This window comes from Somniosus microcephalus, unplaced genomic scaffold (genome assembly GCF_052327205.1).
Source record: "Somniosus microcephalus isolate GS21.2 unplaced genomic scaffold, FLI_Smic_1.0 unresolved_chr3, whole genome shotgun sequence".
Classification (NCBI taxonomy): domain Eukaryota; kingdom Metazoa; phylum Chordata; class Chondrichthyes; order Squaliformes; family Somniosidae; genus Somniosus; species Somniosus microcephalus.
In genome coordinates, this window is record NW_028225181.1 from 10,790,959 (window position 1) to 10,808,554 (window position 17,596).

The 17,596-nt window shown below is 56.0% G+C and overlaps 1 protein-coding gene across 1 annotated transcript in view; it reads left to right on the forward strand.

The window, feature by feature from the left end:
* LOC147091192 (uncharacterized) overlaps positions 1-17,596 on the forward strand; it is a 511,682-nt gene that overhangs the window by 271,911 nt on the left and 222,175 nt on the right. The window contains exon 8 of the mRNA XM_085976673.1: positions 8,256-8,351. Coding sequence (XP_085832799.1) covers positions 8,256-8,351 — 96 coding nt within the window. The remainder of the gene's footprint in view (positions 1-8,255; positions 8,352-17,596) is intronic.

A 17,596-nucleotide genomic window follows, 5' to 3' on the forward strand; every position in this document is an offset into this window, starting at 1 on the left:
GTGAGGGTAGGGGGATGAATTGACTCAGAGGAATGGGTGTAGTGACATAGGGGAGTGGGTGGCAGTGACTGGGGGGAGTGGGCTGCAGTGACTGAGGGGAGTGGGTGGCAGTGACTGAGGGGAGTGGGCTGCAGTGACTGAGGGGAGTGGGATGCAGTGACTGAGGGGAGTGGGTGGCAGTAACTGAGGGGAGTGGGCTGCAGTGACTGAGGGGAGTGGGATGCAGTGACTGAGGGGAGTGGGCTGCAGTGACTGAGGGGAGTGGGTGGCAGTGACTGAGAGGAGTGGGCTGCAGTGACTGAGGGGAGTGGGCTGCAGTGACTAAGGTGTGGAGGCTGCAGTGAGTGAGGAGAGTGGGATGTAGTGACTGAGGGTAGTGGGCTGCAGTGACGGAGGGGAGTGGGTGGCAGTGACTGAGGGGAGTGGGCTGCAGTGACTGAGGGGAGTGGGCTGCAGTGAATGAGTGGAGTGGGCTGCTGTGACTGAGGGGAGAGGGCTGCAGTGATATAGGGGAGTGGGCTGTAGTGACAGGGGAGTGGGCTGCAGTGACTGTGGGGAGTGGGCTGCTGTGACTGAGGGGAGTGGGCTGCTGCGACTGAGGGGAGTGGGCTGCAGTGACTGAGGGGAGTGGGCTGCTGTGACTGAGGGGAGAGGGCTGCAGTGACTGAGGGCAGTGGGCTGCAGTGACTGAGGGGAGTGGGATGCAGTGACTGAGGGGAGTGGGCTGCAGTGACGGGAGTGGGCTGCATGACTGAGGGGAGTGGGCTGCTGTGACTGAGGGGAGTGGGCTGCAGTGACGGAGGGGAGTGGGCTGCAGTGACTGAGGGGAGTGGGCTACTGTGACTGAGGGGAGTGGGCTGCAGTGACTGAGGGGAGTGGGCTGCTGTGACTGAGGGGAGTGGGCTGCTGTGACTGAGGGGAGTGGGCTGCAGTGACTGAGGGGAGTGGGCTGCAGTGACTGAGGGGAGTGGGCTGCAGTGACTGAGGGCAGTGGGCTGCAGAGACTGAGGGGAGTGGGCTGCAGTAACTGAGGGGAGTGTGATACCGTGAATGAGGGGAGTGGGCTACTGTGACTGAGGGGAGTGGGCTGCAGTGACTGAGGGCAGTGGGCTGCAGAGACTGAGGGGAGTGGGCTGCAGTGACTGAGGGGAGTGGGCTGCAGTGACTGAGGGGAGTGGGCTGCAGTGACTGAGGGCAGTGGGCTGCAGAGACTGAGGGGAGTGGGCTGCTGTGACTGAGGGGAGTGTGATGCAGTGAATGAAGGGAGTGGGCTACTGTGACTGAGGGGAGTGGGCTGCAGTGACTGAGGGCAGTGGGCTGCAGAGACTGAGGGGAGTGGGCTGCAGTAACTGAGGGGAGTGTGATACCGTGAATGAGGGGAGTGGGCTGCACTGACTGAGGGGAGTGGGCTGCAGTGACTGAGGGGAGTGTGATGCAGTGACTGAGGGGAGAGGGCTGCAGTGACTGAGGGGAGAGGGCTGCAGTGACTGAGGGGAGTATGATGCAGTGACTGAGGGGAGTGTGATGCAGGGACTGTGGGGAGTGATGCAGTGACCGTGGGGAGTGGGCTGCAGTGACTGAGGGGAGTGTGATGCAGGGACTGTGGGGAGTGATGCAGTGACCGTGGGGAGTGGGCTGCAGTGACTGAGGGGAGTGTGCTGCTGTGACTGAGGGCAGTGTGATGCTGTGACTGAGGGGAGTGTGATGCTGTGACTGAGGGGAGTGTGATGCTGTGACTGAGGGGAGTGTGGTGCTGTGACTGAGGGGAGTGTGATGCAGTGAATGAGGGGAGTGGGCTGCAGTGACTGAGGGGAGTGGGCTGCTGTGACTGAGGGGAGTGTGATGCAGTGACTGAGGGGAGTGATGCAATGACTGAGGGGAGTGGGCTGCAGTGACTGAGGGGAGTGTGACGCTGTGACTGAGGGGAGTGTGATGCTGTGACTGAGGGGAGTGTGGTGCTGTGACTGAGGGGGTGTGATGCAGTGACTGAGGGGAGTGTGATGCAGTGACTGAGGGGAGTGGGCTGCAGTGACTGAGGGGAGTGGGCTGCTGTGGCTGAGGGGAGTGTGAGGCAGTGACTGAGGGGAGTGGGCTGCTGTGACCGAGGGGAGCGGAAGTGGATGATTTTGGTTTATATAAAGACTGGTGTCTGACAATCTCCAGACTCCAGTACCAGCCTGATGACCTGCTCTGACGATCTCCACTCTGCCATCTCCCATGTGTGTCTACCTTTATTACAGATCCAGAGACATCCCCACCTCAGGAACCCGAGGAAGGAACAATGCGAGGGTCCACTGAGCATTCGTCCACTTTTCCAGTAGGGCCTGCCGCCTCAGGTCCCTGTCTTGTGGGGCCAATTCTAAGCAGCCAATGCAACTGCTGAAATCCTCTTTCCCTCAGATTAAAGCAGTCTCTTTCTGAGGGGACTGGGATGTGGAGACTAATGCGTGTGTGATGATGAGACTGAGGGGATTTGGTTGCAGTGACTGAACGAATTGCGATGTAGTGACTGAGGGCAGTGGGATGTAGTGACTGATAGGAATGGGATGCAGTGTCAGAGTGTAATGGGATGTAATGTCAGTGGCATGTGATATAGTGTTTGACTGGAGTGGGATGTCGTGTCTGAGGGGAGTGGGATGTAGTGTCTGAGGGGAGTGGGATGTAGTGTCTGAGGGGAGTGGGATGTAGTGTCTGAGGGGAGTGGGGTGTAGTGTCTGACGGAAGTGGGATGTAGTGTCTGAGGGGAATGGGATGTAGTGCGTGAGGGGAGTGGGATGTAGTGTCTGAGGGGAGTGGGGTGTAGTGTCTGAGGAGTGGGATGTAGTGCCTGAGGGGAGTGGGATGTAGTGCATGAGGGGAGTGGGATGTAGTGCCTGAGGGGAGTGGGATGTAGTATCTGAGGGGAGTGGGATGTAGTGTCTTGAGGCGAGTGGGATGTCGTGTCTGAGGGGAGTGGGATGTCGTGTCTGAGGGGTGTGGGATGTAGTGTCTGAGGGCAGTGGGATGTACTGTGTGAGGGGAGTGGGATGTTGTGTGTGAGGGGAGTGGGATGTAGTGTGTGAGGGGAGTGGGATGTAGTGTGTGAGGGGAGTGGGATGTGGTGTGTGAGGGGAGTGAGATGTAATGTCTGAGGGGAGTGGGATGTAGTGTCAGAGGGGAGTGGGATGTAGTGTCTGAGGGGAGTGGGATGTAGTGACTGAGGGGAGTGGGATGTAGTGTCTGAGGGGAGTGGGATGTAGGGCTAAAAATTCGGTGGCGCCGCGTTTGGGGCGCCAAGCTCATCTGGGCGCTGGAATTTGCGCTCTGGCCAGAGCTGCTTGCGCCCTCCCGATATTCAGTTGGAGCGCCCCAAGAGGGACTCGGGGCGCTGGTCGAGGCTCCCCGCATCCCGCTTGGGGCGCTTGAAATAAAGAATAGATTTGCCTTTCTAATCTAGGCTTTATTAACTTAAAAATCCGGTAGCACATCTTCAACATCCAGTCCCAACTAAAGGCTGGAAAGAACTGAATTTAAGATGGCCATGTCAAATCACATGACATCAACTACCAATGAGATTACAGCATATATCCCAAGGCAGGAAACAAACAACCAATCACAATACTTCTTACTAAACATAAAAAATAATCACCACATTCAACCCTCCTTTTAAAATATACTCCAACCTAAATAACCTTTACAATTTATAATTAATTATTTACAACTAAAACTATGCACAGACAAAATAAAACTATTCAACATGACACAATACTAAGTGAGCAACAACAAATAGTAACATTGCACATAAGTATTAAGTATCTCTCAACTAAAACAATATAATATAATATTTCAACAATTTTAAAACATTACTATCAATTTAAAAGTCTATTTTCAATCGGTCGACTGGATATCTTGTTCGTGTCGACCTTCTTAACCTTGGTGAAATTCCTTGCCCTCGCACACCAGGAGACACAGAAGTATCTTCTGCAGGAAGGCTATCCATATCCCGACTTTCAACGGTTTCCGGATTAGAAATCCCATCAGGAGGTAAACTGGGACGGTCATGAACATCCATCGAGGGCTGACTAATAGAAGTATAATTATCTGCAGTCGGATTGGAAATATTCGTAGTATCTGTAACAGCATCCACATTATCTGAATCATGACTATTGTTAATATCCTCAGAAGAGGGCTGGCCACCACAAGGAGCCAAGTCTTTAATTGAAACGGTACTTTCTTTCCCATCTTGGAATCGAATATGAGCATATTGGAAATTTGCCTCCAACAGCTCCACCTCCTCCACTAAAGGATCATATTTTGACAATCTAACATGGCGTCGAAGCAGCACAGGTCCCTGCATAGTAAGCCATGAAGGTACCGAATATCCCGTAGTAGATCTCCGTGGATAGTTAAAGAGCCTTTCATGGGGGGTCACATTAGTAGCCGTTGAAAGCAATGATCTAATGGAATGCAGGGCATCAGGCAGGACCATTTCCCACTGTGTATTCTTAAGATTCCGGGATGTCAAAGCCAACATAACTGCCTTCCAGATCACCCCATTGTATCGTTTCCATTACCCTGGGGATTATACAGGGTAGTTCTGCAATAGAAATTCCCCGACTCTGAAGGTATTCCTTCAACTGGGAAGACATAAAAGAACATCCCTGATCTGAATGGATATACGCAGGCATCCCAAAGATGACAACAAGTTGAGTCAGACATTTGATAACTGTAGCAGCTGATATATCTGCGCAAGGAAAAGCAAAAGGGAACCTTGAAAACTCATCCACAACAGTAAATATATATCGGTTTTGAGTAGTTGAAGGAAAAGGCCCCTTGAAATCGACGCTCAAACGTTCAAAAGGAGAAGTAGCCTTTATAAGATGAGCTCGTTGAGGCTTAAAGAAATTCGGTTTACACTGAGCACAGATAGAACATGATGAAGTCATCCGCTTGACGTCTTCAACTGAAAAGGGCAAATTCTTACTGCGTACGAAGTGTATCATCCTCGTAACCCCAGGATGGCATAAGGCATTGTGAAGATTAATAAGCGTATCTCCGTGAATCACAGAACAATAAGCCCTCGACAGCGCATCAGCAGCAACATTATCCTTCCCCGACGATAAACTATACCAAAATGGTAACATTCCAACTCAATCCTCCACCTCATTATTTTATCATTCTTAATCTTTCCAAAATGTTTGACATCAAACATAAAGGACACAGACTTTTGATCAGTTTCCAACGTAAAATGTCGCCCCGATAAATAATGTCTCCATTTACGCAATGCTTCTACTACTGCATACGCCTCTTTCTCTATTGAGGAATGCCTTTTTTCACTATTGTTCAAGGTACGTGAGAAAAAGGCCGCAGGTCTTCCATTTTGGTTCAGAGTAGCCCCAATTGCAAAATCAGAAGTGTCCGTCTCAATCACAGAAGGAACCTGCTCATCAATAGAATGCACAACTGCTCCAAGGATATCCTTTTTAAAATTATCAAAACACGTCCTGGCCTTCCATGATAGAGGATATGTCGTAACCCGAATAAGAGGCCGGATCTTCTGTGAAAAATTTGCTATCCAATTAGAATAGTAAGAAAACAGTCCAACAACTCGTTGCAAAGCCTGAGGGGAGTGGGAGGAGGAGACTGAGGGGAGTGGGTGGAGGAGACTGAGGTAAGTGGGAGGAGGAGAGTGAGGGGAGCAGGAGGAGGAGACTGAGGGGAGTGGGAGGAGGAGACTGAGGGGAGTGGGAGGAGGAGACTGAGGGGAGTGGGAGGAGGAGACTGAGGCGAGTGGGAGGAGGAGACTGAGGAGAGCAGGTGGAGGAGACTGATGGGAGTGGGAGGAGGAGACTGAGGGGAGTGGGAGGAGGAGACTGAGGGGAGTGGGAGGAGGAGACTGAGGGGTGCGGGAGGAGGAGACTGAGGGGAGCGGGAGGAGGAGACTGAGTGGAGCGGGAGGAGGAGACTGAGGGGAGTGGGAGGAGGAGACTGAGGGGAGCGGGAGGAGGAGACTGAGGGGAGCGGGAGGAGGAGACTGAGGGGAGCGGGAGGAGGAGACTGAGGGGAGCGGGTGGAGGAGACTGAGGGGAGCGGGAGGAGGAGAATGAGGGGAGCGGGAGGAGGAGACTGAGGGGAGCGGGAGGAGGAGACTGAGGGGAGCGGGAGGCGGAGACTGGGGAGCGGGAGGAGGAGACTGAGGGGAGCGGGAGGAGGAGACTGAGGGGAGCGGGAGGAGGAGACAGCGGAGCGGGAGGAGGAGACTGAGGGGAGCGGGAGGAGGAGACTGAGGGGAGCGGGAGGAGGAGACTGAGGGGAGTGGGAGGAGGAGACTGAGGGGAGCGGGAGGAGGAGACGGATGAGAGCGGGAGGAGGAGACTGAGGGGAGTGGGAGGAGGAGACTGAGGGGAGAGGGAGGAGGAGACTGAGGGGAGTGGGAGGAGCAGACTGAGGGGAGTGGGAGGAGGAGACTGAGGGGAGTGGGAGGAGGAGACTGAGGGGAGTGGGAGGAGGAGACTGAGGGGAGTGGGAGGAGGAGACTGAGGGGAGCGGGAGGAGGTGGCTGAGGGGAGCTGGAGGAGTAGACTGAGGGGAGTGGGAGGAGGAGACTGAGGGGATCTGGAGGAGGGGACTGAGGGGAGCGGGAGGAGGAGACTGAGGGGAGTGGGAGGAGGAGACTGAGGGGAGCGGGAGGAGGAGACTGAGGGGAGCGGGAGGAGGAGACTGAGGGGAGCGGGAGGAGGAGACTGAGGGGAGCGGGAGGAGGAGATTGAGGGGAGCGGGAGGAGGAGACTGAGGGGAGAGGGAAGAGGAGACTGAGGAAGCGGGAGGAGGAGACTGAGGGGAGCGGGAGGAGGAGACTGAGTGGAGATGGAGGACGAGACTGAGGGGAGCGGGAGGAGGAGACTGAGGGGAGCGGGACGAGGAGACTGAGGGGAGCGGGAGGAGGAGACTGAGGGGAGCGGGAGGAGGTGAGTGATGGGAGCGGGAGGAGGAGACTGAGGGGAGCGGGAGGAGGAGACTGAGGGGAGCGGGAGGAGGAGATTGAGGGGAGCGGGAGGAGGAGACTGAGGGGAGCGGGAGGAGGAGACTGAGGGGAGCGGGAGGAGGAGATTCAGGGGAGCGGGAGGAGGAGACTGAGTGGAGCGGGAGGAGGAGACTGAGGGGAGGGGGAGGAGGAGACTGAGGGGAGCTGGAGGAGGAGACTGAGGGGAGCGGGAGGAGGAGACTGAGGGGAGCGGGAGGAGGAGACTGAAGGGAGGGGGAGGAGGAGACTCAGTGGAGCTGGAGGAGGAGACTGAGGGGAGCGGGAGAAGGAGAGTGAGGGGAGCGGGAGGAGGAGACTGAGGGGAGCGGGAGGAGGAGACTGAGGGGAGTGGGAGGAGGTGACTGAGGGGAGCGGGAGGAGGAGACTGAGGGGAGTGGGAGGAGGTGACTGAGGGGAGTGGGAGGTGGAGACTGAGGGGAGTGGGAGGAGGAGACTGAGGGGAGTGGGAGGAGGAGACTGAGGTAAGTGGGAGGAGGAGATTGAGGCGATTGGGAGGAGGAGAGTGAGGGGAGCGGGAAGAGGAGGCTGAGTGGCGTGGGAGGAGGAGACTGATGTGAGTGGGAGGAGGAGTTTGAATGGAGTGGAAGGAGGAGACTGAGGGTAGTGGGATTATGTAATTGAGTGGTTGGGCATGTAGATGTCTGAGCGGAGGGGGATTCAGTAACTGAGGGGTGGGTTATGTCATTATCTGAAGAGAGTGGGATTCAGTAACTTAGGGGTGGGTGATTTACGTGACTGAGGTTAGGGGGATTCAGTAACTGAAATGAGGGGCATATAAGTGTGTGAGGGGATTGAATTTCAGTAACTGAGGGCAGGGTGATGTATGTGTCTGAGGGGAGTGCGTCTCAGTAACAAAGGGGAGGGGGATGTAAGTGATTGTGGGGTGGGGGTTTCAGTAACTGAGGGCAGGGTGATGTATGTGTCTGAGAGGAGTGCGTTACATTAACTGAGGGGAGGGGGATGTAATTGACTGTGGGGAGGGTGTTTCAGTAACTGAGGGGAGGGGGATGTAGTGACTGAGGAGTGTGGGATTTAGTAGTGAGGGGAGGGAGATGTAACTGACTGTGGGGAGTGGGATTCAATAACTGAGGGGAGGTGGATGTAAGTGTCTGATGGGAGATTGATGCAGTGACAGAACGTCATGGGATTGGATGATTCTTGAACGATCCTGATGACCTGTTCGGCTGGTTTCCACTCTGAACTCTCCCATTTCTCTCTTCCTTTATTATAGATCCCGGGACAACCCCAACTCAGGAACCCAAGGAAAAATCGACTCGTGAATCCGCTGACCGCACATCCACTATTCCAGCTGTGTCTGCTGCCTCAGGTATCTGCCTTGTGGGGTCCATTCTACACAGACTGCTCACCCAATGCAGCTGCTGAAATCCACTGACCCCCAGCTTTATCCAGAATCTTACACAGGGGAGAGGATTGAAGTTACTCAGGGCAGTGGGTTTTAGAGACTGATGGGGATGCGATGATCAGACTGAGGGGAGTGGGAGGAGGAGACTGAGGGAAGTGCGAGGAGGAGACTGAGGGGAGCGGGACGAGGAGACTGAGGGGAGCGGGAGGAGGAGACTGAGGGGAGCGGGAGGAGGAGACTGAGGGAAGCAGGACGAGGAGACTGAGGGGAGCGGGAGGAGGAGACTGAGGGAAGCGGGAGGAGGTGAGTGATGGGAGCGGGAGGAGGAGACTGAGGGGAGCGGGAGGAGGAGACTGAGGGGAGCGGGAGGAGGTGATTGAGGGGAGCGGGAGGGGGAGACTGAGGGGAGCGGGAGGAGGAGACTGAGGGGAGCGGGAGGAGGAGATTCAGGGGAGCGGGAGGAGGAGACTGAGGGGAGCGGGAGGAGGAGACTGAGGGGAGGGGGAGGAGGAGACTGAGGGGAGCGGGAGGAGGAGACTGAAAGGAGGGGGAGGAGGAGACTGAGTGGAGCTGGAGGAGGAGACTGAGGGGAGCGGGAGAAGGAGAGTGAGGGGAGCGGGAGGAGGAGACTGAGGGGAGCGGGAGGAGGAGACTGAGGGGAGTGGGAGGAGGAGACTGAGGGGAGTGGGAGGAGGAGACTGAGGGGAGAGGGGGGAGGAGACTGATGGGAGTGGGAGGAAGTGACTGAGGGGAGTGGGAGGAGGAGACTGAGGGGAGTGGGAGGAGGAGACTGAGGGGAGTGGGAGGAGGAGACTGAGGGGAGTGGGAGGAGGTGACTGAGGGGAGTGGGAGGAAAGACTGAGGGGAGCGGTAGGAGGTGACTGAGGGGAGTTGGAGGAGGAGACTGAGGGGAGCGGGAGGAGGAGACTGAGGGGAGCGGGAGGAGGAGACTGAGGGGAGCGGGAGGAGGAGACTGAGGGGAGCTGGAGGAGGAGACTGAGGGGAGCGGGAGGAGGTGACTGAGGGGAGCGGGAGGAGGTGACTGAGGGGAGCGGGAGGAGGAGACTGAGGGGAGTGGGAGGAGGAGACTGAGGGGAGCGGGAGGAGGAGACTGAGGGGAGCGGGAGGAGGAGACTGAGGGGAGCGGGAGGAGGAGACTGAGGGGAGCGGGAGGAGGAGACTGAGGGGAGCGGGAGGAGGAGGCTGAGGGGAGCGGGAGGAGGAGACTGAGGGGAGCGGGAGGAGGAGACTGAGGGGAGCGGGAGGAGGAGACTGAAGTGAGGGGGAGGAGGAGACTGAGTGGAGCTGGAGGAGGAGACTGAGGGGAGCGGGAGAAGGAGAGTGAGGGGAGCGGGAGGAGGAGACTGAGGGGAGCGGGAGGAGGAGACTGAGGGGAGTGGGAGGAGGAGACTGAGGGGAGTGATAGGAGGAGACTGAGGGGAGAGGGGAGAGGAGACTGATGGGAGTGGGAGGAGGTGACTGAGGGGAGCGGGAGGAGGAGACTGAGGGGAGCGGGAGGAGGAGACTGAGGGGAGTGGGAGGAGGAGACTGAGGGGAGCGGGAGGAGGAGACTGAGGGGAGCGGGAGGAGGAGACTGAGGGGAGCGGGAGGAGGAGACTGAGGGGAGCGGGAGGAGGAGACTGAGGGGAGCGGGAGGAGGAGGCTGAGGGGAGCGGGAGGAGGAGACTGAGGGGAGAGGGAGGAGGAGACTGAGGGGAGCGGAAGGAGGAGACTGAGGGGAGCGGGAGGAGGAGACTGAGGGGAGAGGGACGGCGAGACTGAGGGGAGCGGGAGGAGGAGACTGAGGGGAGCGGGAGGAGGAGACTGAGGGGAGTGGGAGGAGGAGACTGAGGGGAGTGGGAGGAGGAGACTGAGGGGAGTGGGAGGAGGAGACTGAGGGGAGTGGGTGGAGGAGACTGAGGTCAGTGGGAGGAGGAGAGTGAGGGGAGCGGGAGGAGCAGACTGAGGGGAGTGGGAGGAGGAGACTGAGGGGAGTGGGAGGAGGAGACTGAGGGGAGTGGGAGGAGGAGACTGAGGGGAGTGGGAGGAGGAGACTGAGGGGAGCGGGCGGAGGAGACTGATGGGAGTGGGTGGAGGAGACTGAGGGGAGTGGGAGGAGGAAACTGAGGGGAGTGGGAGGAGGAGACTGAGGGTTGTGGGAGGAGGAGACTGAGGGGAGCGTGAGGAGGAGACTGAGGGGAGCGTGAGGAGGAGACTGAGGGGAGTGGGAGGAGGAGACTGAGGGGAGCGGGAGGAGGAGACTGAGGGGAGTGGGAGGAGGAGACTGAGGGGAGTGGGAGTTGGAGACTGAGGGGAGTGGGAGGAGGAGACTGAGGGGAGTGGGAGGAGGAGACTGAGGTAAGTGGGAGGAGGAGATTGAGGCGATTGGGAGGAGGAGAGTGAGGGGAGCGGGAAGAGGAGGCTGAGTGGCGTGGGAGGAGGAGACTGAGGGAAGTGCGAGGAGGAGACTGAGGGGAGTGGGAGGAGGAGACTGAGGGGAGTGGGAGGAGGAGACTGAGGGGAGTGGGAGGAGGAGACTGAGGGGAGTGGGAGGACACTGAGGGAAGTGGGAGGAGGAGATTGAGGGAAGTGGGAGGAGACTGAGGGAAGTGGGAGGAGACTGAGGGGAGCGGGAGGAGGAGACTGAGGGGAGTGGGAGGAGGAGACTGAGGGGAGTGGGAGGAGGAGACTGAGGGGAGTGGGAGGAGGAGACTGAGGGGAGTGGGTGGAGGAGACTGAGGTAAGTGGGAGGAGGAGAGTGAGGGGAGCGGGAGGAGGAGACTGAGGGGAGTGGGAGGAGGAGACTGAGGGGAGTGGGAGTAGGAGTCTGAGGGGAGTGGGCGGAGGAGACTGATGGGAGTGGGAGGAGGAGACTGAGGGGTGCGGGAGGAGGAGACTGAGGGGAGCGGGAGGAGGAGACTGAGGGGAGCGGGAGGAGGAGACTGAGAGGAGTGGCAGGAGGAGACTGAGGGGAGCGGGAGGAGGAGACTGAGGGGAGTGGGAAGAGGAGACTGAGGGGAGTGGAAGGTGGAGACTGAGGGGAGTCGGAGGAGGAGACTGAGGGGAGTGGGAGGAGGAGACTGAGGAGAGTGTTATGAGGAGACTGAGGGGAGTGTTATGAGGAGACTGAGGGGAGTGTTATGAGGAGACTGAGGGGAGCGTTATGAGGAGACTGAGGGGAGTGTTATGAGTTGACTGAGGGGAGTGTTATGAGGAGACTGAGGGGTGTGTTGTGAGGAGACTGAGGGGAGTGTTATGAGGAGACTGAGGTGAGTGTTATGAGGAGACTGAGGGGAGTGTTATGAGGAGACTGAGGGGAGTGTTATGAGGAGACTGAGGGGAGCGTTATGAGGAGACTGAGGGGAGTGTTGTGAGGAGACTGAGGGGAGTGTTGTGAGGAGACAGAGGGGAGTGTTATGAGGAGACTGAGGGGAGTGTTGTGAGGAGACTGAGGGGAGTGTTGTGAGGAGACTGAGGGGAGTGTTGTGAGGAGACTGAGGGGAGTGTTATGAGGAGACTGAGGGGAGTGTTGTGAGGAGACTGAGGGGAGTGTTGTGAGGAGACTGAGGGGAGTGTTATGAGGAAACTGAGGGGAGTGTTGTGAGGAGACTGAGGGGAGTGTTATGAGGAGACTGAGGGGATTGTTGTGAGGAGACTGAGGGGAGTGTTGTGAGGAGACCGAGGGGAGTGTTGTGAGGAGACCGAGGGGAGTGTTGTGAGGAGACTGAGGGGAGTGTTGTGAGGAGACTGAGGGCAGTGTTGTGAGGAGACTGAGGGGAGTGTTATGAGGAGACTGAGGGGAGTGTTGTGAGGAGAATGAGGGAAGTGTTGTGAGGAGACTGAGGGGAGTGTTATGAGGAGACTGAGGGGAGTGTTGTGAGGAGACCGAGGGGAGTGTTGTGAGGAGACTGAGGGGAGTGTTGTGAGGAGACTGAGGGGAGTGTTGTGAGGATACTGAGGGGAGTGTTGTGAGGAGACTGAGGGGAGTGTTCTGAGGAGACTGAGTGGAGTGTTATGAGGAGACTGAGGGGAGTGTTGTGAGGAGACTGAGGGGAGTGTTGTGAGGAGACTGAGGGGAGTGTTGTGAGGAGACTGAGGGGAGTGTTGTGAGGAGACTGTGTGGAGTGTTATGAGGAGACTGAGGGGTGTGTTGTCAGGAGACTGAGGGGAGTGTTATGAGGAGACTGAGGGGAGTGCTGTGAGGAGACTGAGGGGAGTGTTGTGAGGAGACTGAGGGGAGTGTTATGAGGAGACTGAGGGGAGCGTTATGAGGAGACTGAGGGGAGTGTTATGAGGAGACTGAGGGGAGCGTTATGAGGAGACTGAGGGGAGTGTTGTGAGGAGACTGAGGGGAGTGTTATGAGGAGTCTCAGGGGAGTGTTATGAGGAGACTGAGGGGAGTGTTGTGAGGAGACTGAGGGGAGTGTTATGAGGAGACTGAGGGGAGTGTTATGAGGAGACCGAGGGGAGTGTTATGAGGAGACTGAGGGGAGTGTTGTGAGGAGACTGAGGGGAGTGTCATGAGGAGACTGAGGGGAGTGTTATGAGGAGACCGAGGGGAGTGTTGTGAGGAGACTGAGGGGAATGTTATGAGGAGACTGAGGGGAGTGTTATGAGGAGACTGAGGGGAGTGTTATGTGGAGACTGAGGGGAGTGTTATGAGGAGACTGAGTGGAGTGTTATGAGGAGACTGAGGGGAGTGTTGTGAGGAGACCGAGGGGAGTGTTATGAGGAGACTGAGGGGAATGTTATGTGGAGACTGAGGGGAGTGTTATGAGGAGACTGAGGGGAATGTTATGAGGAGACTGAGGTGAGTGTTATGAGGAGACTGAGGGGAATGTTATGAGGAGACTGAGGGGAGCGTTGTGAGGAGACTGAGGGGAGTGTTGTGAGGAGACTGAGGGGAGTGTTATGAGGAGACTGAGGGGAGTGTTATGAGGAGACTGAGGGGAGTGTTGTGAGGAGACTGAGGGGAGTGTTGTGAGGAGACTGAGGGGAGTGTTGTGAGGAGACTGAGAGGAGTGTTGTGAGGAGACTGAGGGGAGTGTTGTGAGGAGACTGAGGGGAGTGTTATGAGGAGACTGAGTGGAGTGTTATGAGGAGACCGAGGGGAGTGTTATGAGGAGACAGAGGGGAGCGTTATGAGGAGACTGAGGGGAGTGTTGTGAGGAGACTGAGGGGAGTGTTATGAGGAGACTGAGTGGAGTGTTATGAGGAGACTGAGGGGAGTGTTGTGAGGAGACCGAGGGGAGTGTTATGAGGAGACAGAGGGGAGCGTTATGAGTAGACTGAGGGGAGTGTTGTGAGGAGACTGAGGGGAGTGTTATGAGGAGACTGAGGGGATTGTTGTGAGGAGACTGAGGGGAATGTTATGACGAGTCTGAGGGGAGTGTTATGAGGAGACTGAGGGGAGTGTTGTGAGGAGACTGAGGGGAGTGTTATGAGGAGACTGAGGGGAGTGTTATGAGGAGACTGAGGGGAGTGTTGTGAGGAGACTGAGGGGAGTGTTGTGAGGAGACTGAGGGGAGTGTTGTGAGGAGACTGAGGGGAGTGTTATGAGGAGACTGAGGGGAGTGTTGTGAGGAGACTGAGGGGAGTGTTGTGAGGAGACTGAGGGGAGTGTTGTGAGGAGACTGAGGTGAGTGTTGTGAGGAGACTGAGGGGAGTGTTGTGAGGAGACTGAGGGGAGTGTTGTGAGGAGACTGAGGGGAGTGTTGTGAGGAGACTGAGTGGAGTGTTATGAGGAGACTGAGGGGAGTGTTGTGAGGAGACTGAGGGGAGTGTTGTGAGGAGACTGAGGGGAGTGTTATGAGGAGACTGAGGGGAGTGTTATGAGGAGACTGAGGGGAGCGTTATGAGGAGACTGAGGGGAGCATTATGAGGAGACCGAGGGGAGTGTTGTGAGGAGACTGAGGGGAGTGTTATGAGGAGACTGCGGGGAGTGTTGTGAGGAGACTGAGGGGTGTGTTATGAGGAGACTGAGGAGAGTGTTATGAGGAGACTGAGGGGAGTGTTGTGAGGAGACTGAGGGGAGTGTTGTGAGTAGACTGAGGGGAGTGTTGTGAGGAGACTGAGGGGAGTGTTGTGAGGAGACTGAGGGGAGTGGGCTGAGGATTTCGATCGGATTTGGATGTAGTAATTGAGGGTTGTTTGAAGCATGTGCTGAGGAGAGTGGGATGCAGTGACTGACTGGAGTGGGCTTTAGTGTCTCGGGAGTGCGCTGTTGTGATAGAGGGACAGGCCAAGGTGTGACTGAGTGGAGTGAGGTTATTCTCGCTCGATCATGCTAATCTCCCTCCTGTTTGCTCTCACTCCTCTAACTCCATATCTCTCTCATGACTTCTTTCCCCCTATTCTACCTCCCCTCGCTCTCAGCTATTCTATTTCATGCCTGTTCTCTCTCACTCCTGTGCTGTCTCTGTCTTTATCTCTGTCTTTATCTCTGTCTGTCTGTCTCTCTCTCTGTCTCTCTCTCTGTCTCTCTCTCTGTCTGTCTGTCTCTCTCTCTGTCTCTCTCTCTTTCTCTCTCTCTGTCTCTCTTTCTCTCTCTCTGTCTCTCACTCTCTCTCTCTCTGATTCTCTCTCACTCTCTCTCTCGCTTTCTCTCTGATTCTCTCTCTCTCTCTCTCTGCCTCTCACTCTCTCTCTCTCTGATTCTCTCTCACTCTCTCTCTCTCTCTCTGATTCTCTATCACTCTCTCTCTCTCTCGCTTTCTCTCTCTGATTCTCTCTCTCTCTCATTCTCTGTCTTTCTTGCCTTCTCTCTTTGATACTCTCCCTCTGTCTCTCTCTCGCCTTCTCTCCCTGATTCTCTCTCTCTGTCTCTCTCTCCTTCTCTCTCTGATTCGCTCTGTCTCTCGCTTGCCTTCTCTCTCTCTGTCTCTCTCTTTCCTCTCTCCCTGTTTCTCTCTCGACTTCTCTCCCTGATTCTCTCTCTCTCTCTCTCTTTCCTCTCTCTCTGTTTCTCTCTCGACTTCTCTCCCTGATTCTCTCTCTCTCTCTGTCTCTCTCTCTCTCTTTCCTCTCTCCGTCTCTGTTTCTCTCTCGCCTTCTCTCCCTGATTCTCTCTGTCTCTCTCTCCTCTCTCTGATTCGCTCTGTCTCTCGCTTGCCTTCTCTCTCTCTCTCTCTCTCTCCTCTCTCCCTGTTTCTCTCTCGACTTCTCTCCCTAATTCTCTCTCTCTCTCTGTCTCTCTCTCTCTCTTTCCTCTCTCCCTCTCTGTTTCTCTCTCGCCTTCTCTCCCTGATTCTCTCTCTCTGTCTCTCTCTCCTCTCTCTGATTCGCTCTGTCTCTCGCTTGCCTTCTCCCTCTCTCTCTCTCTTTCCTCTCTCCCTGTTTCTCTCTCGATTTCGCTCCCTGATTCTCACTCTCTCTCTCTCTCTCTTTCTTCTCTCTCTCTGTTTCTCTCTCGCCTTCACTCCCTGAATCTCAATCTCTCTCTCTCTCTTTCTTCTCTCTCTCTGTTTCTCTCTCGCCTTCACTCCCTGAATCTCACTCTCTCTCTCTCTCTTTCCTCTCTCTGTCTGTTTCTCTCTCGCCTTCACTCCCTGAATCTCACTCTCTCTGTCTCTCTCTTCTCCTCCTTGCTCTCTCTCTCTCTCTCTCTCTCTGAGTGATGGGGCAGAGGTGTGAGGTAATGCTGCACAGAGAGACGAGCGATCACATAGGGAGAGGGAACAAAAGCAGGCGAGAGAACGGAGGGCAGAGAATGAATATGCAGAGAGAGCAGCCTGGACACAAGAGGGGTGAGATAAAAAGTGATTAAAAGAGAGGGAAAGGAAAGAGCGAATGTAAAATAGGGGAAAGAGAGCATGAAATAGAGGGGAGCAAGAGTTCTAAATACATCCCGTGACCTGCGCTAACCTCTCAGCATGTTTAACCTTTTGAAGTTGTGACTGTTGTTTTTAGATATGCAGTACAAGCGGATTAATGTGCAGATCACTTCAATGACAAAACTCGATGATGAAACGGTGAAGAGAATCGCTGTGGAGAGGGTGAGAGACTGCACTGCACTGAGAGCAAACACAGGGCGACAGCAGATCGTCCCTCTCGCTGTCTGAATTCACTGATGGACATCAACACATCAGATATGTAACCAGCTCCACTCCCCCCTCTGGATATCATCCTGTCACCCAAACCACCTCATTCACGGAGCTGTGGTACAGAGCAGCTCGAGGGGCTGAATGGGCACCTCCTGTTGTGTAATAGGTTCGAGGGGATGATTGGCCTCCTCCTTCGCCTGTGTAATAGGCTCGAAGGGCTGAATGACCTTCTCCTGGTCCTATGTAGTAGGCTTGAGGGCCTGAATGCCCTCCTCCTTTTCCGTGTAACAGGCTCGAGGGGCTGAATGGGCTCCTCAGGTTCCTGTGTATCAGGATCAAGGGGCTGAATGGCGTCCTCCCCTGTGTGACAGGCTCGAGGGGCTGAATGACCTCCTCCTGTTCCTGTGTAACAGGTTCGAGGGGCTGAATGGCCTCCTCCTGTTCCTGTGTAACTGGATCAAGGGACTGAATGGCCTCCTCCTGTTCCTGTGTAACAGGGTCGAGGGGCTGAATAACCACCTCCTGTTCCTGTGTAACAGGCTCAAGGGGCTGAATGGCCTCCTCCTGTTCCTGTGTAACAGGGTCGAGGGGCTGAATAACCACCTCCTGTTCCTGTGTAACAGGCTCAAGGGGCTGAATTGCCTCCTCCTGTTCCTGTGTAACAGGCTCGAGGGGCTGAATGGCCTCCTCCTGTTCCTGTGTAACAGGCTCGAGGGGCTGAATGGCCTCCTCCTGTTCCTGTGTAACAGGCTCGAGGGGCTGAATGGCCTCCTCCTGTTCCTGTGTAAAAGGCTCGAGGGGCTGAATGGCCTCCTCCTGTTTTTGTGTAACAGGCTCGAGGTGCAAACGGGACTCCTCCTGTTCATGTGTAGCAGGCTCGAGGGCAGAATGGCCTCCTCCTGTTCCTGTGTAACAGGCTCGAGGGGCTGAATGCCCTCATCCTGTTCCTGTGTTGCAGGTTCGAGGGCTGAATGGCCTCCTCCTGTTCCTGTGTAACAGGCTCGAGAGGGCTGAATGGCCTCCTCATGTTCCTGTGTAACAGGCTCGAGGGGCTGAATGACTTGCTGAGGGTAGGATCAGATCACTTTGTCGCTCATTTTCTTTCTCTGTCTGTGTCTCTCTCTCTCCCCCTCTGTCTCTTCCTCTCTCTCTGTATGTCGCTGTTAC